A 22,083-nucleotide genomic window follows, 5' to 3' on the forward strand; every position below is an offset into this window, starting at 1 on the left:
AATAATTTACAGCTGAAGTAACCTTTATTCTTCTCGAATCATTCAGTATTTTTATGTTTGAAACAACAATTCAAAAATAACGTATTACATTAGCGCATTCCATAAAATAAATTTTCCGAAGTTTTTAAACAAAGATATATACATAAAATATGTTGCTAACATCAGTAGTCGACTTTTTCCAATCTCATTTTCGTTATTTAGTAGGAAATAGCATGTTAAAGTATCGATGTGTTTAACGACGTATTTTTATGATTAGTGTTTGGCTGGAAGGTAGATTTATTAGCGCGTCGTCGCCTTAATATCTCTTAGTCTAAATACTAATAATATGTTTTTCAGCTCTGTTTAAACATAATTATTCTGGTATTTAATGATATCTTCCAGGGTAGTATTGTTTTACAAACGGTAATTTATCGATTATCCAGAAAACAACGTAACCCTAAAATGTCATAGTCACATGTCACTGCAACATCTCTGTATGACAAGTCAGTTGTCAGAGTTGATATATATATATATATATATATATATATATATATATATATATATGGCTGAAAATTTAGTTTTGTCCTCTTAACTTCCAAAGAAATGCACATTATTTTAGGACAAACACTTATTTGGATACATAGGTGGGTTTAAAACAAAAAATGTACGCAAAAGTTTGGGTTAATTATGGCAAGCTTTTTAGTCAGCGAAACATTTAGATGAACTTTTATGTAGAAAGTTATAGAACATCATATCTCATTAGTTTAAAAGAACTTATATTCCTTAACAACATATAATTTATTCATTTAGTTCTTTACGTTGACATGAATCTATTTCACATATTTTATAGCGTTGCTCAATTTACTAAATAAATAACACTGTAATGGGCGAATTTGTAACCCGAAATCGCCGTGCTTTATAATATAATATGATGTTTGGTTATGCGCGGTACATTTAGTTATAACACTTTCTAAGAGTCATCACCGATAAGCTTTATAAGGAAATACAAAACATTAGAGATTTAAGTAACTTCTCCACTCTGGTTTCACTACTAGTATGCATACTCACTCTTAATTTGCTGACATTTGTGTTACTTGCAATATATTCAATAGTACAATGCATTCTAGCCCAAATGTGTGCTCTTTAGTATGACCTATTCTAACAACGTCAGGCTCTTTTTTCCCTCAGGTTCAACAAATTACCAGTGACATTACTGTGAACTAGGTTGACAACAGGACACAACGGTTCAGGCTAATTGGAATTCAGAATACGGGCAAACTACGATCTCTCATCCAGTGGAAACAGGTTGCATCCTTTCTGTATATTAACAGGTAAATGATATTTGTCGTTGTAGAAAGTTTTGCAACACAGAAGAAATTGTTAGTTGTTAAACTAAATTCAGCTTGAAAATAAAAAAGGAAGTAGCTTATCAGGAACATTAGATTCTGAGTTTCAGATAAATGTAAACGGTCACTTTTATGATTCGTAATGGTAATATAGATCTGAGGTTGTGGAGTTTGTTGAATTTAGTTCAAACTAAAAACCGGTCTATGTCAGACAACCATTTGGAGCCTTGAGGCACTAGAAGGCCATTTAATCATAATATGAGACTCCTCAGCAATGGCATTCATGGCTCCACTGGCAGGAGTCGAACCCAAGAAATTCGGACTCCTGCGCGAACGATCAACTACTAACCAGTCAGCCGTGTTCGAACGGTACCAATGTCTAACTTTAACTAATCCATGACATTGATCGAGCATCTGTTGTCTTCTGTGGGTAACTGAATCACACCCGACACGCTCTGGCTTCATTGGTCACAACTTCTCACTTGAACTTCGAAAATTTCTTCTCGTAGTTAGTGACTGGTGATCACATGGTAACTGTCAATACAGGGTTGTAAAGATTGCCGAATTTTATTGAAATTAGGACGACAGAGATGCTCATACTACAGGGAAACAGCTGTACTTCCAGATGTTCAGTGGTGTTCTAACAGACCGGTTATTGATTTCAAAACGTTAAGTATTTTAAATATTGAAAGCACTACAGAAAGTACGTAATTCCTCACATAGTAACGCCAAAACCTACGTTATTCATCAAAAAATATTTTCACATATAACAAATACATCGAAACAAGCTAACATTAAGTTTTACCTAATGCCTGCGAATTTATCAGTCATTAGTAGGAGTAAAATCCAGTAGTAATTACCATTTGGAGCATGACGTTTTAGCCGTTTAGGGTTGGTCAAGCTTTTTCTGTTGAAGCCTTCTGGGTTTTCTGGAAATGGTTTCCATGTTTGAAGGCTCACAAACCCACCGTACAGATATAATTTCATGGGAAAATCGGTACCCCCGGCATCTTAACGCTTGGGCGTCGCACTAGGGGAAAGTCGACGCTAGATACATATCACTAACGCATAGGTGTTTACCTATGTATCCCATAGAAACTATATAGGTATATTCACTCACCCAAGAGCGTTTGTGGTCACCTCTCCCTAATACTTAATACCATATCTTTGTCCTTGATCTGTTGTCTCAAACCGTTAATTTTATTAGATATAAGGGAGACATTGCAGCTTTTTTTCCCCTTGCAAACTCAGCGAGTACTCTTCACACATAACTATGCACACAAATATGCAAGCTGAGATTTGTGAAATTTCTATACATGAGCATACATATCGGCTAGCCAGTTACGACTTTAAAGTCTGGAAGAGTAAGCCCCGAGTAATCCGTGCTCAATATAAGAGTGGTTTATCAGTCCATTCTTTTCTGACCGCCCAAAGTAGTTAACGAGGTTGCTTCCACTACTCATCAGTGCAACAAGGAGACTTCGAGTCGGATTTGAAGCATACCTACTAATAAATATGGAAAATGGATGGAAATCAACGAAATACTTCATTATACAGTGGTACGATGAAATGTTTTCAGCATCAAGGTTTATATTATAAAGCTTACTAAGATTAAAAATTGAAATTATGCTATCACACATAGTCTAAAAGCATTTTAACATCATAGAAAATAATTCTTCTACTTATTTTTCGAATCAAACATCAACAAATGTTTATTATAATCTTAGTTTAATATACGAAGAGCATCACAGTTTCGTAACAAGTTTGGATATTCGTTCTTTGAGTGCTAAAAATTTTACAAGCTAATAGACCATTAAAAAGATTTAATGGTTAATTTCGTATGATATAAATTTATCATTTAACCCATACTTTTCTTCTGAAACAAATTTAATAGTAATTCACAAATTCTAATTTCATTGTTTCTTACAAAATCATATTGGTAGACTTGTCTCTGGGATTATTCCATGATACACGCTTCTTAACAAAAAAATTCGTTATAACACGAATTTAAAACCACTGTGTCACCAAGTAAGATTCATATACTCAGCCAGACACATAGATTTTGCCTGACTGTTAGTGATATACAATGGCTACCAACCGGAAATGGAGTTCTGTGCATCTTTCTATAAGACAGTTTACACATTACCTCATGAAACTACATAATGGACTACATCAGTTGGGAAAATAAATGTATCACTCAAAAAGGCCTTGAGAAAGAAAAAGGGAGGTAACATATAGGAGTTATTCCATTTACTTGAGATATGAGTTCTATATGGATTAAATGGGTGAAATTTGATAATTTTATTTACACGCAATCCAATGAACTAGCTAGTTGCTTGGTTACATGCTATGGTGATTATCTCGTTCATAATTAAATTTCTTTATGAATACAAATTACTTATAATCAATGGATTGTACCAAAAAATGTGATTTTAATTATAGTAAATGTAGTAGTAATAATAATAGTGAACTAATTGCTTACTTTAGTTCACTATAGGCCACTGAAGCATTTAAGGGAGTTATTATAGTTGAATAATCTTTTCCCAATTGCTTTTCAAAAAGTACATAGCTTAATTACTTTCTAATAATCAGGGCTGCATTATACATAGACTGACCTAAATGACAGGTAGATGTTCTAAGCTAACGAGGGGTTGATTATTCTATCAAACAATAAGTAGCATACACACAATCTGAAGTGATAATATCCAGTCCAATAGAAGTATGAAATGCCAATTATAATAAAAATGCGAGAATAATCCGTGATTGGAAAATATATTTTAACATCATTACAAAATATTTGCTGTACGGTTGGGGAATAATTGACGATCAATTAAAACAAATATTTTAGCGAAAAAATCCTCATTTACATTATTTCATTTTCAAAAGCTGTCCAATCGTATCTATGTGAGATAATTAGTGTGACTAACAAGTTTTGTGAGTCAGTATTCTGGAGTATGGTAACTGAAAATGATGGAGTTCATTTCACAATAAGTGGATAAAATAGATTATCAGTAAATAACTAAATCAATGGATAGACTAGGAATTAAACTACCAATGATCGCAGACAAATGACTAGCAATTGAGAAAGGTATTTGCTTATCCTGTGTTCTTAAGTGACGGTTGGGGTTCACTTGTTTTTGTAGCCACTTAGATATGTGTTCACATACATTTACATGTAGATTACTATTGTTCCTCCTGATGTATATGTGTACATAGATACACACAAACTGATAAGCGTAACGAGATGTGATACACATTTAAGTGCCGTTTAATTTTTTAAGAAATCATGGACCTTAGATTCTTAAAACAAGCTAGGTTGAGTAAAACGTTTTACTGATCCCTAATTTTAATTCTGGTTTTAACACAAGACTGTTTGAGTCACCTCTGAAAGGTAGGTGTTAGCGGAATATATATTGGATTAAAGCAGGTTCCGTGCAGGATTGTGTGGGTGCACACTGATTGGCTATTTCTTATCCAATCAGTGCTAATGGATCGTTGGAAAAGACTAGAATTTTCTCATTAAAAACTACAAATATACAAACTTTTTTAAAATTGTGCTTCTTACCTCCACCTACTCTTGTTATTTGGAGCATAATTTCATTCCTGTCCAACCGTGTTCCTATTTGGGGACTTGTCGAGTGAATCGGTGTCCAAGAATACTAAGCAATAGGAATAGCTGTGTCGTATGAAGAAAAATCATAACAGTGGCGACGAAGAAAGGGGAAAACACATTCAAGTTGCCGATATCAGATGACCAGCTCAACCGAATACTACAACAACAGCAGGCACAACTTGATGCACAAATGCTGTAGTTAATGACTTTGACGCACCAACGTAACATCCACTGCTCGAGTTCACACGCTTTTCCAAATACTTCTTGTGATGCAGTTGCTAGTAGCATTTCAGAATTCAACTATGACCCCGATGGTAGAAATACCTTTCTCAGATGGTCCAAGCGTTGGGAAGGTACATTTCGAATAGAATTCTGTAGATAAGATAACTTTTGGAAAACTCGATTGTTGATACGTAAGTTGGGAAGCAATGAACATACACGTTATACTGACCATATATTGCCAAAGTTACCACTAGAGTTCAGTTTCGAGACGGTAACTGAATTGTCGGAGATATTCGGTGAATCATCCTGATTGTTTAGTATCTAGTGTTTAGTGTCTAAATTCGGTGAAACATGAAGTCGATGAATATGGTGCTCTAGCAGATGTCATCAACGGAGAGTGTGAACGGTTCAAGTTAAGCTCATTAACAGAGGACTAATTTAAATGCCTAATATTTATCAAAGTCATTCAGCCACCACGAGATGCTGAGATTAGGACTAGAATTTTAACTCGACTGGATCAAGATCCAGACGTCACACTCAGGACATTGACGGATGAGTAAACGGCTACAAGTCATCAGACAACAATCAGTTGCTTGAATAGGTAAATCCTAACTTAACCTGCAGTGGTATCGATGCTATTACTAGGTTAACAGCTCAGAAGCCGAGGACAACTCTTGACAAACCAACGACCGCCTGTTGGTTATGCAGTGATTAGCATTATGTACAATTCTGCCCACTTAAGAAGCATAAATGTCAGGTGTGCAACAGACGTGGACATAAAGAAGAATATTGTCCACCGAATCGTACGTTCCAGCCCAAAAAGAAACATAAACGTCCTCGATATGTGGTGAAACCAGCTGAATCTAAGTCTCTGTGGTAACAGATTTTTAAACAGGCTATGATATTCGGAGAAAGTGTATTACTATCCAGAATAAAGGCATATCAGCTCATCTTCAAATTGACACGGTATCCGATATCACCCTAGTGTCTAGAGAAACGTATAAACCTCTTGGGAAACCGCTAATGAAGCTGTCTAAGAAAACTGCTAAAAACGCATCAGGAAGATTGCTAAAATTGGTCGGCGAACTACGTTGTGAATTTTCCTTCAATGGAACTCACTATAAGAATATGTTATCTAACAGAACGGCCAAACCTTGATCTTCCTGGTCTAGATATGCTACAAAAACTTAGAATAATGGATGTACCCATTAACATTGTCTGCAACGTGTCGTGTTTATAATTGGACACCCCAGTATTTGCAAAACAGACAGGTGAGGGGTTGCTAGAAAAACTGGAGGAAATTTGCCTCTATTTTTCAGAATAGCCTTGGTCACTGTACCAAGATGAAAGCTCACTTAACAGTGAAACCAGATGCCAAAGCTGTTTTTCGTCCGAGACGTCCTATACCATATTCTGCTCTTGAACTAGTCGATTAAGGATTTAATCACTTGCAACAGGCTGATGTAATCCAACCAGTCAACTACTCTGCATTGGCCTCACCAGTCATAGTGATAAAGAAAGCCAATGGAACTGTACAAATATGTGCCGACTTCTCAACCGGTTTAAATATTGCATTGGGTGTATATCAGTTTCTATTAACAGTTCCTGAAGACCTGTTTGCTTAGCTTAATAGTGGAACATGTTTCGCGAAAATAGACTTCTCCGATGCTTATCTACAAGAGGAGGTAGATAAAGATAGGAGGGGGTTTCTGACTATTAACATTTCCAACACACCCGCCTATTATTTGGCATCAAGACCACACCTTTGATCTTTCCGCAAATATTGGATATGATGCTAACAGGTATACCTGGTACAGCCTCTTTTAGCATATTTTAAACCCAGCTTGGGAATTGTTGTTGCATCTGATGCTTCTAATCATGAAGTTGGAGCAGTGATACCTCACGTGTTTCCGGACAAATTAGAAAAGACAAATGCTTATGCTGCTGGATCACTCACCCCAGCCAAGCAGAACTACAGTCAAATTGAAAAGAAAGCTCTTACAATTATTTTCGCTGTAAAAAGATTTCATAAAATGCTCTGTGGCCGTACGTCTACTCTACTGACAGATCACAATCCTTTGATTGTAATCTTTGCTTCTAAAAAAGAAATTCCTGTATATACGGGTAATAGATTACAGCGCTGGGCAACAACGCTTCTGAGCTATGATTTCAATATCAAGTATCAGTCGGCAAATACTATCAGTCAAGTTGACGCTCTCTCTCAATCGATTGGAGTTAAACACCATGGACGGGAGGACATGTTCATTGCTTCCATATTAGTAGATCCAGAAATACAAGTATAGTAGCAGATGCTATTCGAAACACTCCAGTGTCGACAGATGAAGTCAGGGAAGAAACTCTCTGAGACCCAGTCCTACGAGAAGTTAGAAAAGTTCACCTAGAAGAGTGGCCCTCAAGTTAAGCTCCACAGAGCTGCGGAAGTTTTACCAGCGTAGACTCTCTCAATCATCGAAGACTGCCCGCCGTTTTCCGAACGTTTCATAAATCCAAAGAAGCTGCAACCAGCATTGTTTGAACAGTTGCACTCAGGACATCCTGGAGTAAATCGCATGAAAGCACTAACACGAAGTTATGTATACTGGCCGTATTTAGACACCCAACCGGTGCATCTGTCTCTTTCGTGTACGAAGTGTGCGTTAGCAACAAAAGCACCGCGGAAAGCAGAGCTGCAATCATGGTCAACACCACGGTCACCGTGGCAGCGTATACACTTGGAATTCGTTGGTTCACTTCATGGACAAACTTACTTTTTAGTGGTTGATGCATAAAGCAAGTGGCCAGAAATTTTTCTCATGAAACATCTAACTGCAAGATACACAATCAGAAAACTACGTCAACTATTCAGTCGTTTCGGGGTTCCAGAATTAATAGTTAGCAACAATGGAACACAGTTTATGTCCGAAATCTTCTCAGAATTTTGCCGGCAGAAAGAAGACAGTCATGTCCGGACACTTTTATTCCATCCCCAATACAAAGGCAAAGTGGAACGCTTTGTTGGTACATTTAAAAATACTGTAAAAGAATCGAAAGTCGAGGAGACCACCGAGGAAATCTAAGAGAGGTTCCTGCTTATATATCGTCCTACACTGAACCCTCAGACGATTGACGGGGTCTCTTTATCAGGAGATCTACTTGGCAGAAAAGTGCGAACACATTTTGATGTCATTCTTCCGACGCCAGCTCTTGTGCCTCAACAAAACGTATCGATAGAGAAGCAGTTCAATCGACATCGTGGGGCACAAAGACGATTGCTTGCGATGGGTCAAAAAGTATTTGCTATGGACTATCGTGGAAAACATCATACGTGAATAGCTGGTCAGATCGTGCAAAAGAAAGAGAATGTGGTTTATGAATAGTCAGTTGGCTCAGAAGTTTGGGTGCTTCATGCTAAACAATTGAAAGCAAGTTCGATAACCAGAAACGAGACTCAATACAGAATACCTCTTGACATTTTACTGGACACCTTTGAAATCGAAACGTTTGGAACAGACAGGTCAATTTCCGTGCAAGCAAAGAGTGATACCACTTTTTAATTACCTAGAAGATGGACAACTCGAAAGCACAGGCCGGTTGTGCGATTGCAGTAAGACCATAGCACCATATCCTACGAATCTGCTCAAAGGGGAGTTGTTATCATAACATAGATATCGATTTATTGAATTTAATGAACATTTATCTTGCATCAGTCTTTCAGTTGATGCTTAATTCTTCCTAGATAGCATCTCTTGTGCAAATACCATTAATCCTGTTGAATAATCTTTTTATCGACTCTCACTTGTACTGTACTGGACAATAACTATGGAAACTGATATACTCCCCCGTCCAAATAGGCATTCTATGGGCAGGACGTTTAATGTAACCATCGCCTCTTCTACTAACCAGTATATATCAAAAAAGGAAGCTAAAATAATCATTACCTATTCACGTGAAGGAATAGTATGCTTTCGAAATGTTTTAGTCTTCTGTAACAGGTCGTTCGTATCTTCACTTTAGCCTCATATAACTATAATTCATTCACTTACCACTTAGGAAAACATCTATTTTTAAGTGAATGACATAAAAATACCAGCCAACGGTGGTCTTGAGGGACTGTCCTCACCTCCACTACTAATCTGTTGAAAGTAACTCCTATCAAATGACAATACACCTTATGAACACATGGTACCAATAAATCTTAAAGAGTTCCTAGAAGAAAAGCCAATAAAAGATTATTTAGCAAGATATAGTCATTCAGAATAACGATAGATTCCCTTAGAGGTACATTTGTATACATAGAGCATATGTCAAAGAAGAATTTTGTCTTATTCTTGATGTTAACATCTAGTAATTTATCAAATCAAATGAACCTTTCAGAAAACGAATAGGCTTCAATGGTTTTGCTAACCATTTGGCAAAAGTATGCGTAGAAAATGACCGATACATCCATAGAGCTGAAAATAAGGGGTGTTGTTCTGGTGGAATTTCGGTAACCTATATACATAAAGAGACAACAAATCAATGGTTTTAGTAAATTCAAATCTTTGTTATTAATAACATTCGTGTTTAGCAACTTTAATAGATTCAAGTTTACGCTTCACCTCCATTAAATTCAAAATCAGCCATAAATTTACGTTGAACACTGAACGTGGATAACATCTTATTTTTATAATCGGACTTATTCATAATTACCAGACCAGACACTATCGAATTTAAGCAGGATGTCATCGCAATTACTTGGTATGTTTTAAATGATTCTAAAGACAGATTTTAATATCGTTGTTTGCCTTGATATAAGACATCAGAATGAATGAACTATATCACCAGTTTGACTCCACATCAACTTTGACTATTTAGAGAAGCAGAGACAAAGTCACTTAGTTGATCTTAGAGATTTTCTAACTGGAAAATGTTTACAAATATTTGCGACTTTTGGACAGAAAACCAGCACCATCTAAAAGTGTCTTCTTTCCATAAGGAGATAGTACAATGGAGGGTAAACCGGTCACGCATTTATCTGAATTGACTGAAAACTACTTAACATAACCGTTATCACTGCAAAACGTGTCCGGCTTTCTCCTGGTCCTTTCTCTTGTTTTCGTACATTGAAATGTGATTAATTTAATATGACATATTAAAGACATATCCAATAATACATGAATATAAAATTCAGTCAAATTTTTACGACATTTTCCTATGTAGGCTTTGGTAAGTCGGGTAAGATTTGAAATATTTGATTGCAGTCTGCTTGAATATAAACTCCTGTATAATTCCCTTGAGAATATGCATCATGTGAAACATGATTTATAAAAATTCAGTTTCACCTTTTCAGATACTATTTCACCCTATAATTTTGCAAGTTCATCTAACATTTTAATAATGTGTATAGGAAGTAATCGTTACAAAATTTAAAACAACTAGCCCTCGATATAATTATAGATAGTTAATTGTTATACTTCATCTTCTCATCGAACTACCTAATTTTGTAAAGGAAACTCCCTATGTAGATGATTAATATTTTAGTGGAATAGATTAACTGAATGTACTATCAAGATTTCCTTTTGACCGACTAGATAATGTAATGTGAAATGGCAAAATAAAATCTTCAAATTATGGAGTAATATTTTATTTAAAAAATATGCTGTACTGATAACAGGAGTAATTATGTGATAAATTAAGCGACATAGTATATTACCCACCTGTTTTTGAACATGCAAACATTCTCCTAATTTCCTACAACTGATTTTGATTATTTAATTAAGGTCATAATCGCCTTAAATAAATGTAAATGTGTGGCACACAAAGTAGATGTTCATGTACTTTTTTTAAAGCACATTCCTCGCGTCTAGCCTACTGATAATGCCCGACTGATTAAACGATACAATAGAGAGTGGTTATGGAATAGGTAATAAACTGGTTGAAACCCAGGCCGTTTGGTAACTATGCTATTAAATTTAATATTGTGTATGTGATTCAAATGATTTTATTCTTACTAAAATAAACAAATGAAACGGAGTGATGATTTTTACTATTTTATCTTTTCATACCAAACAACCTGACCATGTTTAAGATCACGTAATAATGTAATTTAAGTGACAATCTCTACAACCTTCATTCTAAAAACTGACCATTCATCGGACATGAATAACTTCTAACCACTAATGACCATACCACTAAACAACTAAAAAAGAAAAGAAAATTTTAAGGAAATAAAAATTGACAAGACTAAAAAATATTATCTTACGGTTATTTTTTGTTTTCTTATATTGGGATGTGACCGTATAGATATGAAGAATTAAGTATGAAAAATAGCATATTATTTCTTTATGCTATAATTAGAATGGTTTTGCTTGAATGTATACCAAAGATGATAAAGTAATGTAGGCGCATGTAAAAGGGCTCTGAATAAGTTCACTGTAAATGATCTAACAATTTATTTCAGTTTTAATTTTATTGTTTAGTTAGGTAAGATTTATTATTTAAACGCTTATAGTTTTGGCAATCTAAAATTAATATAATGAAATTTACTTCTCATAGTTTACCTCTATTCTTTACACCGTTTAAATAATAATCTCCTTTGAACAATCTTATTAATCAATAAATAAATTCTAACTTACAAGTTGTTTCTAGTTGATTACCATATGTGACTTACTTGATAAGAGTAGTGTTAGAAAGGTAATCTTTTTCTAAAGTTAAACAATTATCATGAAATCAGTGAATTCGATTAATCCTCAGCTGATTTTCTTCGACTGTATTGATAGGCATGTAAATACAAATACTATAAAAAATTGAGCAGGCTTATACCCTAAAACATTTTGGTTATTATTGCAAGACAATTCGGACATGGAAGGTCATTTTGATAAACTATTAGAGAGGGAAGTCGTCTGATGGACCTTCAAGAACTTATAACCCTGATTTTATTAATCCTATTTATTAGTGAGATAACTAGTAATAAAATTGTATGTTAAGGGATTCTCTAATTGAAAAATAAAATGAAGTACATTGTGATTTAACGTTAGTGAAAAAATATTTGGTCTTCTCTCATTCCAGCGGAAAACAAATTTTTCATTTGAATCGATGGTACCGTATGGTTTTCTACGTTTATTATATTCTCGATTTCCTGATATATATTAATAAAGCTGTATGTATGAAAGCGATTACTTGGATGTACTGCATATGTCGAATATATCTTTCGGGCTATCTTATAGAAAGTCAATCAAGAGAGAGCCATATGAACTTGAAATTCTCTTAGCATCATATTATGTGTAACATTGTTCTCGGTGAATTAGTTTATATGGTTTTTGAATTTTTACTAGTGAAACTTAAATTTAATGAATTAATTAACTTATCAGTGTGGGGTTGTGGAGATTGTTAATTCTTTGATTGAGATCATGAATCGATAAATGTTAGACTATCATTGAAAACCTGGAAGCACTGAACGGTCGTTCAACAGTATGAACGGATGAATTTGGAAAAAAACAACTTTTAACAAATAATTATAAATTAGTTTAATAATTTGTTTAATGAATAACCTTTCAATGAGGAGTTTTTTCCGTTAAGAGAGGCTTCACTTAAACTTCATTATATGAATTCTTTTTGCATTCTTCTCGTAACTAACTTAACATCTCAATTATGTCTTAGGTCTATTTTAATAAAAAATTACTTGATAATCTGACAGTCATAAGAATAACATGTAAAGCTATAGTTTGCTCCAACCATAGAACATTAGCTATATATAATCGGTAAATGTGGTTGATTAATATCGATATTCTGTAAATAGTAAGCTTATAATTTCCAAGAAGTTTCTTCATTGCCCATCCAAAAACCAGAAACTGCAATTTTATATATCGAGCCAACTGAGAAAAACATACTTTACTGAAGTTTATCCATACTAACAGCATCCAAATACTTAACGGTAACCCTTGAAATATCATACTAGCAACTTTATCGTGAAGCCAATAGTTTCTGCATAAGATTACAGAAGTCACTATGGTTGGGATCACATGAAAGCATTTTACCGAAACTTAACAAGTCACATTGCTTACAGTTAAATGAGCATTATTTATTACTTAATTTTATAGTAGTTATTACATTATAAACTTTGAACATAGGTGTGTAAGATATTAAACACTGATATTCTTTGCAACTAATTGATACAAAAGATAGTCAGAAATTTATTCTAAGTATTTTAGCTACTGAACAGTAGTATAAATTTATCAGTAAATATCTAGGTTTCCGATGAATCACCTAAGAATAATTACAAGTTGCTCTTAATCTCTTAGATTCATACCCATTGTTCTTCACTGGGTAGTTGATTAAATTGCCCTAAGTTCATAATCTTCGTTGAGTGAGAACGGTGTATATCATGGATATGTCAAATGTAAAAAAGTGATGATACTTATCTATTTACAATCATTTATTTTAGTATTTTTATTTTTACTATTCTTATTGATACATTTTGTCAAAAAGATACATTTATTTTTACTCTCGCTACTATTCTATACACGCCAAATGACCAAAATGGGTTTTAACAAGTAAACACTGATTGGTATCCTAAACAGTTTTTACTTGTAATAATCAGCGATAGTGTTATTTTTAAGTCATAAATAAATCACAGGCTGAATAATTTTTCAATGACAAATCTGGTTCCAATGTTTTGCTTATCAGACTATCTTGCCTATGTTATGAAAACGCGGAGACGCAAGTGTGCCAATATATACATGTGTGTGCACTGACAATCGAGCTCTGATAACCGTTCGTTCGTTAGCAAAAGTTTCATATCATTTTAAGCAATCTACACGACACATAAATTTCCCTATATTAATATACTTTGTTATTGAAATATTACAGGTCATTTTTTGTGCAAAATTGAAATGGAAGAAAAGCAATTATACTTTTATTTGTTTTATTGTATTTCTTGTCATTTGAGTAATTTGACGTGCTTTTAAAAAACGATTACATTACTCTTGAATCACTTTGTTTAACAAACCACAATATACAATCTATTATAGAGAGTCATTAGAGTAATACATTTATATGACAAGGCATGAATGGAACAAGATTAAACCTTGTACATTGATTTCCTACACTCACTACCGATTTGTATCATAAGCACCTTAGACGTCATTTTGTAATAATGTTATCAAATTGACGTATTCATTTTCTAAAATAGGATAAGAATCTTTTAGTATGACTAAAGAAACATGTAAATATAAAAATAACTTAGTCTTATATTAACGTAGATTTGTGTACAACCATTAAAAAATTCAGTGATTAGGAATTCATTTAAACTAAATCACACTTAATTTTGTGGTAGAGACATTGAAATTTTACATCTGGTCAACACTCAAAATTAACCTGATCCCAAATTTCCCACGGATCAAAGTTGCAATTATCACATTTCTTGTGAGTTTTTAACTTACAGTAAAGAAAAACAATACTGAGCAAAATTACGAAAATTTATTTTCTCTCGTGAGTTTCCCGTCGTCTACTTGATTCTAACCATATGGTCTTTCGCTACCATTTTGATCAGTATTCCAGAATAACCTATAGCATATGATTTGTTTCCAACATTTTATTCATTTAACTTTGTCTGAATGTTCACAACACCATTTTGACACTCGCTTAAGTTAAAAGCATTTCTTAAAGTGTTTTATACACATTTTGTAATTTTGATAAATCACTGGTTGTAAGAGGTTGAAGAGAATCTAAGGAAGGAAAATGAACGGACGATATACTGCTCAAACTGTTCCTCTAAATCTTTTCAAGCTAACAAACGGAACTATGTCTACGAAATTATCTGATACAAAAACATTTCTAAATGTTTCGCTAAATGTATAGATCCGAGAAAAATCCTAGATACCAGCTGGAAGATCAGTACATAAGGCTTAAGAGACGAAGACATTGTTTCACTAAAAAAACAGCAGTGTTTTTTCAAAAAATGGCAAGACATTATAATTTGATGCTTAAGAACATACTACTCAAGTTATTTTCAATTTATCACCAGTTAGTTAATTTAATAAAAGTTTTTAATTGGTGACATTAACATTCGTTTTTTAAAAGCAAGTTACTTGCGTGTAAGTGTGCTTTTTCTAGTGAAAAGATGTAACAGCATATAAGAAACAGAAGCCACCTGTGCACAATGAATAAAATGCAATTTAGAGTGGTTGAAAACACATTGAGATACATGTACCATAGGTTAGTTTAAATGCTCATGTCACAAGACCAAGATCAATGATCCCACACAAATAATCAAGCATCTGCCTATCAGTACATAAGCAAAATAGTAGCCGATGGATGAAATCTGACAGCCTGCCAAGAGGATAAGGATTTTGTCGTTTCATAGCATTCAAAAAATAAAACATGATCAGGCATAAAAAGAGGAAACGTTATAGTTGTTCTTTGGGTGCTTGTTTTTCTAAATCCAGATTATGTACCAATTGTAGACTTTTTCCTTCTAAACTTTATTTCAAATCGTCATTTCGACCCATTGACATATCATCATCGCTCTCAATCGGAACGCTTCATTCATCATCTTCAACATCCCTTCAAATCCAATCATGGTATCATGACTAAACATCGGTAACCACTCCACGAAAATTAAAAATGAAAACCTGGAATGAATGTATATCAATATCATTATCTCAATACTCTACATCAAATGAAAACGAAATCGAAACAATGACTGCTAATATATTTAACGAAAACGACAACATAAATGATGATCAACAAATCATTGAACCTGGTATTTATGATGAATCATATTACGATCTAAAAATAAAACACCTAAATTGTAACCTAAAGTCAAAACAAGGTGATATTAATCAAAGTTTTCTACGAGCAGCTAGGGCAGGAAATTTGGAGAGATTACGTGAATTACTCAACAAAATAACGGACATCAACATCTCGAATACTGTGAGTTGTTTTCAATGAATTTTTATTTGATAATTCGTTAAATAACAAATAAAATTGTTGTCTAATTTGTTTTGTGAACCCATTATTTTCCAGCTAACACTTGGAATACAGTATTTACCGTGGAAGATTTTCTTACTAACTTTCCATCACGGCTGTACTTGTAAGTTTCAGGAGGGTTATGCAGAAAATGTAAACGCTAAGTTGTAAATGAAGGCTAGTCTTTCTTAAAATAGATTAAGCTTTCTGGCATTTTTCAACCACTTTCAATAAATTAGATAGGTGAACTTCTCCCTGAAGAGTTATATGTTTATAAGGATAATCCAGTCCATCAACTAAATCTCATAATCAATTAGGTATCCAGAGAACTAAATGGACACTATTAATTGATGCAATTTGACTTCAGTATGTGCTAATTTCTAAAACAACAGTGAAAATCAGAAGAGGTGAAAACTGAAAGTAAACGTTTTAGAACGCAAGTAAGTTTTGATCTAAATCAGTTTATTCGAGTGATGCTTTGTAGATCAAGGGGTGTGCAATAAAAACATTAGTTTTAGCGTTGACCTGGTTTTAACGAGGGACCTAATATACCACAAATAAATTACAAGTTGTAAACTGATAAATTTACCGTTTACTAAGTCAAGGAATGCATTATCGATGCACTCACTTGGATATTAATTTCATCTTTTTCACATGTCAAATGATTTTTTAAAATCATATTTGACTTGCAAAGCTATAAAATCAGTGTTACTCTTCTTAATTGTTTACTATGAAACAGTATTACTAACACAACACATTTTCACAAAATATGTTATATGAGTTACTTTTACATCCGAACATTAAATTATATAATAAAAACACTCCGTTACAAGACACTAAATTGAAATAGAATTTTTTAACAAGCAAAAGTACAAACGCGCTTAGAATGAGTGTATTTATTCAACATCTTTATAATCCAGGATTTTTTTAAACCAATAACTTAGCTCGTGCTCAATGAATTCATATAATGTGAGATTTTCTATGAATTCGATGAATGAATTTTATACAGAGACTATGTACCCTAGATTTACGTTTCTTTTAACTCTGACATGGTATTAGTATAAAGCAAATATACAGTGGGTCAGTGAACTTGAAATTTCTACATTTTTCAGCTACCCTATAAGATTCTTACTAGATGAAATAAATCTAATTAGTAGAATAGTGAGATGCATAATAGTTCGTGATTCATAAAATAAGTCTGTCGATAGCGTAAAGAGCGTCTGAAAATAATGACAGTCTTCATAAAAAGTATTTAAATCGGTAGATTACAGCTTGAGGCACAACTTCAAAGATGATCAACAGAAACGTAACCCAAAAAATGTTCAAAATTTGGTCAACAATTTTTATATTTTCATAGTCTACGTACGAGACCGATGGTTTTAGGTTCAGTCCGTGAATGCAGGATCGAAGGTGTACACTACAGAGGAGTTTCATACTAGAAGGAAACGGCTGTCCAATAATTTCAGGTTTTTGATGATGGTCTAGCTAAGATTTCCTGATCTGCAAAAAACATTGTATTCCTATGAAAACTGAAAGCTAAAACATTATGTAAAGTGAGATCCTCAAAGTAACTGACTTGTTTTCAAAAACGTTACTCACTGAGTGGGTTCAACATATATGATCTGAAAGAACCACTACCTATAGGTAGATGACAAGCATAACATACCTGTTTATGGTTTGACACTTATTACAAAGTTTTAAACTAAGGTCCAACAGGTCGCTAATTAAGGAAATTGTTCATATTGATTATAGCTTCTACCATAGAAAAAGAATATATCGTTAGTTACGGTGGGTTGTAAGGGACGTTTTATCCAGGAGATATATAAGAATTCAACGTGAAAATTCTTTGATATATCAAAGATTGTATTATGATAAGTAGAGTTATATTTAATCTAAAATCATCTAACCTGCTTGCACAGGAAACAACAGCAATGAAACTGTTTATATATTATGAGTACCTTTTTAATAATACAGCAATTAATTAACCCACCACCTCTCATCAGGTGCTTTTTCTAGCGACTGATGTGACCAGTAATCAAGATATAATACTTCGGTTCATTATTATGGAAATCCATATATTTGGACAATTCATTATTTCAGTCTCCTATAATGCAGATATTATACTACTTTTTCAATTGCTTAAGGTGCACATGAGATCTTACTTTGTTGTTAACCGATATTATGTAAACAGCTCTTAATCATTACTTACTTACTTACGCCTGTTACTCCCAATGGAGCATAGGCCGCTGACCAGCATTCTTCAACCCACTCTGTCCTGGGCCTTCTTTTCTAGTTCCATCCAATTCTTGTTCATTTTTCTCATGTCTATCTCCATTTCTCGGCGTAATCTGTTCCTTGGTCTTCCTCTTTTCCTTTGACCTTCGGGATTCCATGTGAGGGCTTGTCCTGTGACGCAGTTGGGTGCTTTCCTCAATGTGTGTCCTATCCACTTCCAGCGCTTCTTCCTGATTTCTTCCTCCGCTGGGATCTGGTTTGTTCTCTCCCACAGTACGTTGTTGCTAATAGTGTCCGGCCAACGAATCAGAAGTATTTTGCGTAGACAATTGTTAATAAACACCTGTATTTTCTGGATGATAGCTTTCGTAGTTCTCCAGGTTTCTGTCCCATACAGTAGAACTGTCTTGACATTTGTATTGAAAATTCTGACCTTGGTGTTGGTTGACAGTTCCTTTGAGTTCCAGATGTTCCTCAGTTGTAAATATGCTGCTCTTGCTTTGCCGATCCGAGCCTTCACATCTGCATCAGATCCACCGTGTTCATCAATGATGCTGCCCAAATACGTAAAGGTTTTTACATCTTCCAAATCTTCTCCGTCAATTTAGATTGGAGCATTCTGTGTTGTATCGGAGAATCCTGCTTTTCCCATTGTGTATATTGAGACCTACTGCTGCTGAGGCTGCTGCCACACTGTTCGTCTTCTGCATCTGTTGTTGCGTTTGGGATAGAAGGGCCAGATCATCTGCGAAGTCTAGATCATCCAACTACATCCTAGATATCCATTATATCCCGTGCTTAACTTCAGATGCTGTCGTCTTCATGATCTAGTCGATCACCAGGAGAAAGAGAAAGGGTGAGAGTAAGTAACCTTGCCTAACACCGGTCTTCACTTCGAACGACTTTGTCAACTGTCCTCCATGCACAATTTTGCAGTGTAACCCATCATATGAAATCTGTATGATATTGACTATCTTCTGAGGCACGCCGTAGTGTCGAAGAAGCTTCCATAGTGTTGTCCTATCCACGCTGTCAAATGCTTTTTCGTAGTCAATGAAGTTGATGTAGAGTGACGAATTCCATTCATTTGATTGTTCCACAATGATCCGTAGAGTTGCGATTTGGTCTGTACAGGATCTATCCTTACGGAATCCTGCCTGTTGGTCACGAAGTTGGGCGTCTACGCAGTCCTTCATACTGTTTAACAGTACCCTGTTGAAGACTTTTCCCGGTATTGAGAGAAGAGTGATGCTCCTGTATTTATCACACTTTCTGAGAACGCCTTTCTTCGGTATTTCGATCAGAAGTCCTTCTTTCCAGTCTTTTGGTACTTGTTCCTCATCTCAAATCTTATTGAAGAGAATGTGGAGTATCCTTGCAGTTACCGCTACGTCTGCTTTTAGTGCCTCTGCTGAGATGTTGTCCGGTCCTGCTGCTTTGCCACTCTTCATTTGTCTGATGGCCATGCTGATTTCTTCAATTGTTGGTGGGCCAACATTGATTGGGAGGTCCGTGGGTGCTGCTTCGATGTTGGGTGGGTTCAGTGGAGCTGGTCGATTCAAGAGTTCTTTGAAGTGTTCTACCCACCTGTTTTGTTGCTCTTCAATATTGGTGATTACCTCGCCTTTCTTGCTTTTCACTGGTCGTTCTGGTTTGCGGCGATTTCCAGAGAGTTTCTTTGTCGTGTCATACAATTGTTTCATGTTTCCTTCTCTTGCAGCCTTTTCCGCCGCCGTTGCTAAATCTTCCACATATTTACGTTTGTCGGTTCTGATGCTCCTCTTCACTTGTTTGTTTACTTCTGTGTATTCAGCTTGTGCCTTGGCTTTTTCTGCTCTTGTTCGACTGGTATTGATTGCTGTCTTCTTGTTCCTTCTTTCTTGAATCTTATCCAGTGTATCAACAGTGATCCATTCCTTATGATGATGCTTCTTGTGACCCAGGACCTCATGACATGTTGAAGTGATTACCTCTTTGATCCCCTTCCAGTTACTCTCCACAGTAGTTCCTTCTCCATTGAGTAGATCATGAAAGGCCTGGAACTTGTTGCTGAGGACTATCTTGAATTTGTTGAGTTTGTTAGTATCCTGAAGAAAGGCCGTATTGAACTTTTGTGATATTGTCCACCCCGTTGTCCAGTGTTTCTTGAGTTTCAATTTCATCTTGGCGACCAGCAAGTGATGATCTGATGCTATATCAGCTCCTCTCTTGGTTCTCACGTCCTCTATAGTCCTCTTGAACGTTTTATTGATGCAAATATGGTCGATTTGGTTTTGTGTAGAGTGATCCGGTGAAGTCCATGTGGTTTTGTGTATGTGTTTATGTGGGAATATGGTGCCGCCTATGACCAGCTTATTGAAGGCACATAGATTTGCAAATCTCTCACCGTTTTTGTTTCTTTCTCCCAGTCCGTGTCGTCCCATGATGTCTTCATATCCAGTGTTGTCCGTTCCAACCTTGGCATTGAAATCTCCCATCAGAATGGTCAGGTCCTTTTTTGGGCACTTCTCGACGATTGACTGCAGCCTATTGTAGAATTGATCTTTAGCGTCTTCATTGTAGTCGTTGGTAGGCGCATAGCATTGGATGACGTCTATTGAAATACCCTCTTTCTTTGTTTTGAACGAGGCTTTGATGATCCTTGGTCCATGAGATTCCCATCCTATAAGCGCATTTTGCGCTTGTTTGGACAGCATCAATGCAACTCCTTGTGTATGTAGTGCATTTTCTTCTTCATGGCCGGAGTATAACAGGAGCTCTCCTGTAGTTAGTCGTTGTTGTCCAACTTGTCTCCAATGTGTTTCACTGATCCCAAGTACCTCTATGTTGTATCTTCTCATTTCTGCAGCAATTTGGAAGGCTCTTCCGGTGTCCCACATTGTAGGAACATTCCATGTACCTAAATAAATGGTCGCTCTGGTTGTCAGAAGGGGCATCGGCCTCGTAACTTCCGAAGGAATTCGGCTTTCATCATGAGGCGTCATAATTCTTCTAAATGAAGACCTTCTGACTCCCAGGGCAGAGCTTAAAAGGATTGAATAATTTTTTCTGGTTAGCGTTTTTTTTTAGCGAGTTAGTTTTCTACGGTATGGGGTCGCTAACCCCATGCCCAACCCTCCTCCTTTACCCGGGCTTGGGGCCGGCAGTAGCCCTCGGAGGGTCTCCAGGCGGAGTTTCTTAATCATAACCTTTTAGTAAAAACCAGCCGGATTACAAAAAAAAGAACTATCTTACAAAAAATAAAATATTCAAAATGTTCTCAAAACTTAAAAACTGATATGAAAAAATAACCACACGTAAGGCGTTTACTACTTTCGAAAACTGTTTCGTTTGTTAAAATAATCATATCTACTAACCAACATTTTAAAACGAAGTCATCGAACAATATGAATCATACACCAAAAAGTATAGGAATTTTCGATATACATAATAAAATATTATGCGAATTTATAGATAATCTGTGATCTTAATTTCTAAATGTAACTTGACTACCCAAAGTTTCTTTATGTTCCTTTCATATCTTCAGTATACAGATAAAAGATTATTAACCAGTAGAATTTATGGAATTCCCACAATGCTATGACAGTGTATTTAGTAGATAAATATAATAATTATAAAAAGAGTAATAATCAGCCAACCTGAGTTCGAAACAATGAAACTGTGGCGGGTACATTACTACCGGACTCATGAATAGTTTGAAATCACCTATAATGCATTTTTTGTTTCTAATGCTGTAGGTAT

General features: G+C 35.1%; 1 protein-coding gene across 2 annotated transcripts in view; it reads left to right on the plus strand.

The window, feature by feature from the left end:
* Positions 1-22,083, plus strand: part of ANK2_4 (Ankyrin-2) — an 88,107-nt gene that overhangs the window by 5,302 nt on the left and 60,722 nt on the right. Inside the window, exon 2 of one of the 2 annotated variants that reach the window (XM_051210900.1) lies at positions 15,961-16,071. In XM_051210900.1, coding sequence (XP_051070926.1) covers positions 15,961-16,071 — 111 coding nt within the window. Of the gene's footprint in view, positions 1-1,167; positions 13,974-15,960; positions 16,072-22,083 lie in introns of those variants that run through there. The other variant, XM_051210901.1, reaches the window with a different exon arrangement.

This window comes from Schistosoma haematobium, chromosome ZW (genome assembly GCF_000699445.3).
Source record: "Schistosoma haematobium chromosome ZW, whole genome shotgun sequence".
In the NCBI taxonomy this organism is placed as follows: domain Eukaryota; kingdom Metazoa; phylum Platyhelminthes; class Trematoda; order Strigeidida; family Schistosomatidae; genus Schistosoma; species Schistosoma haematobium.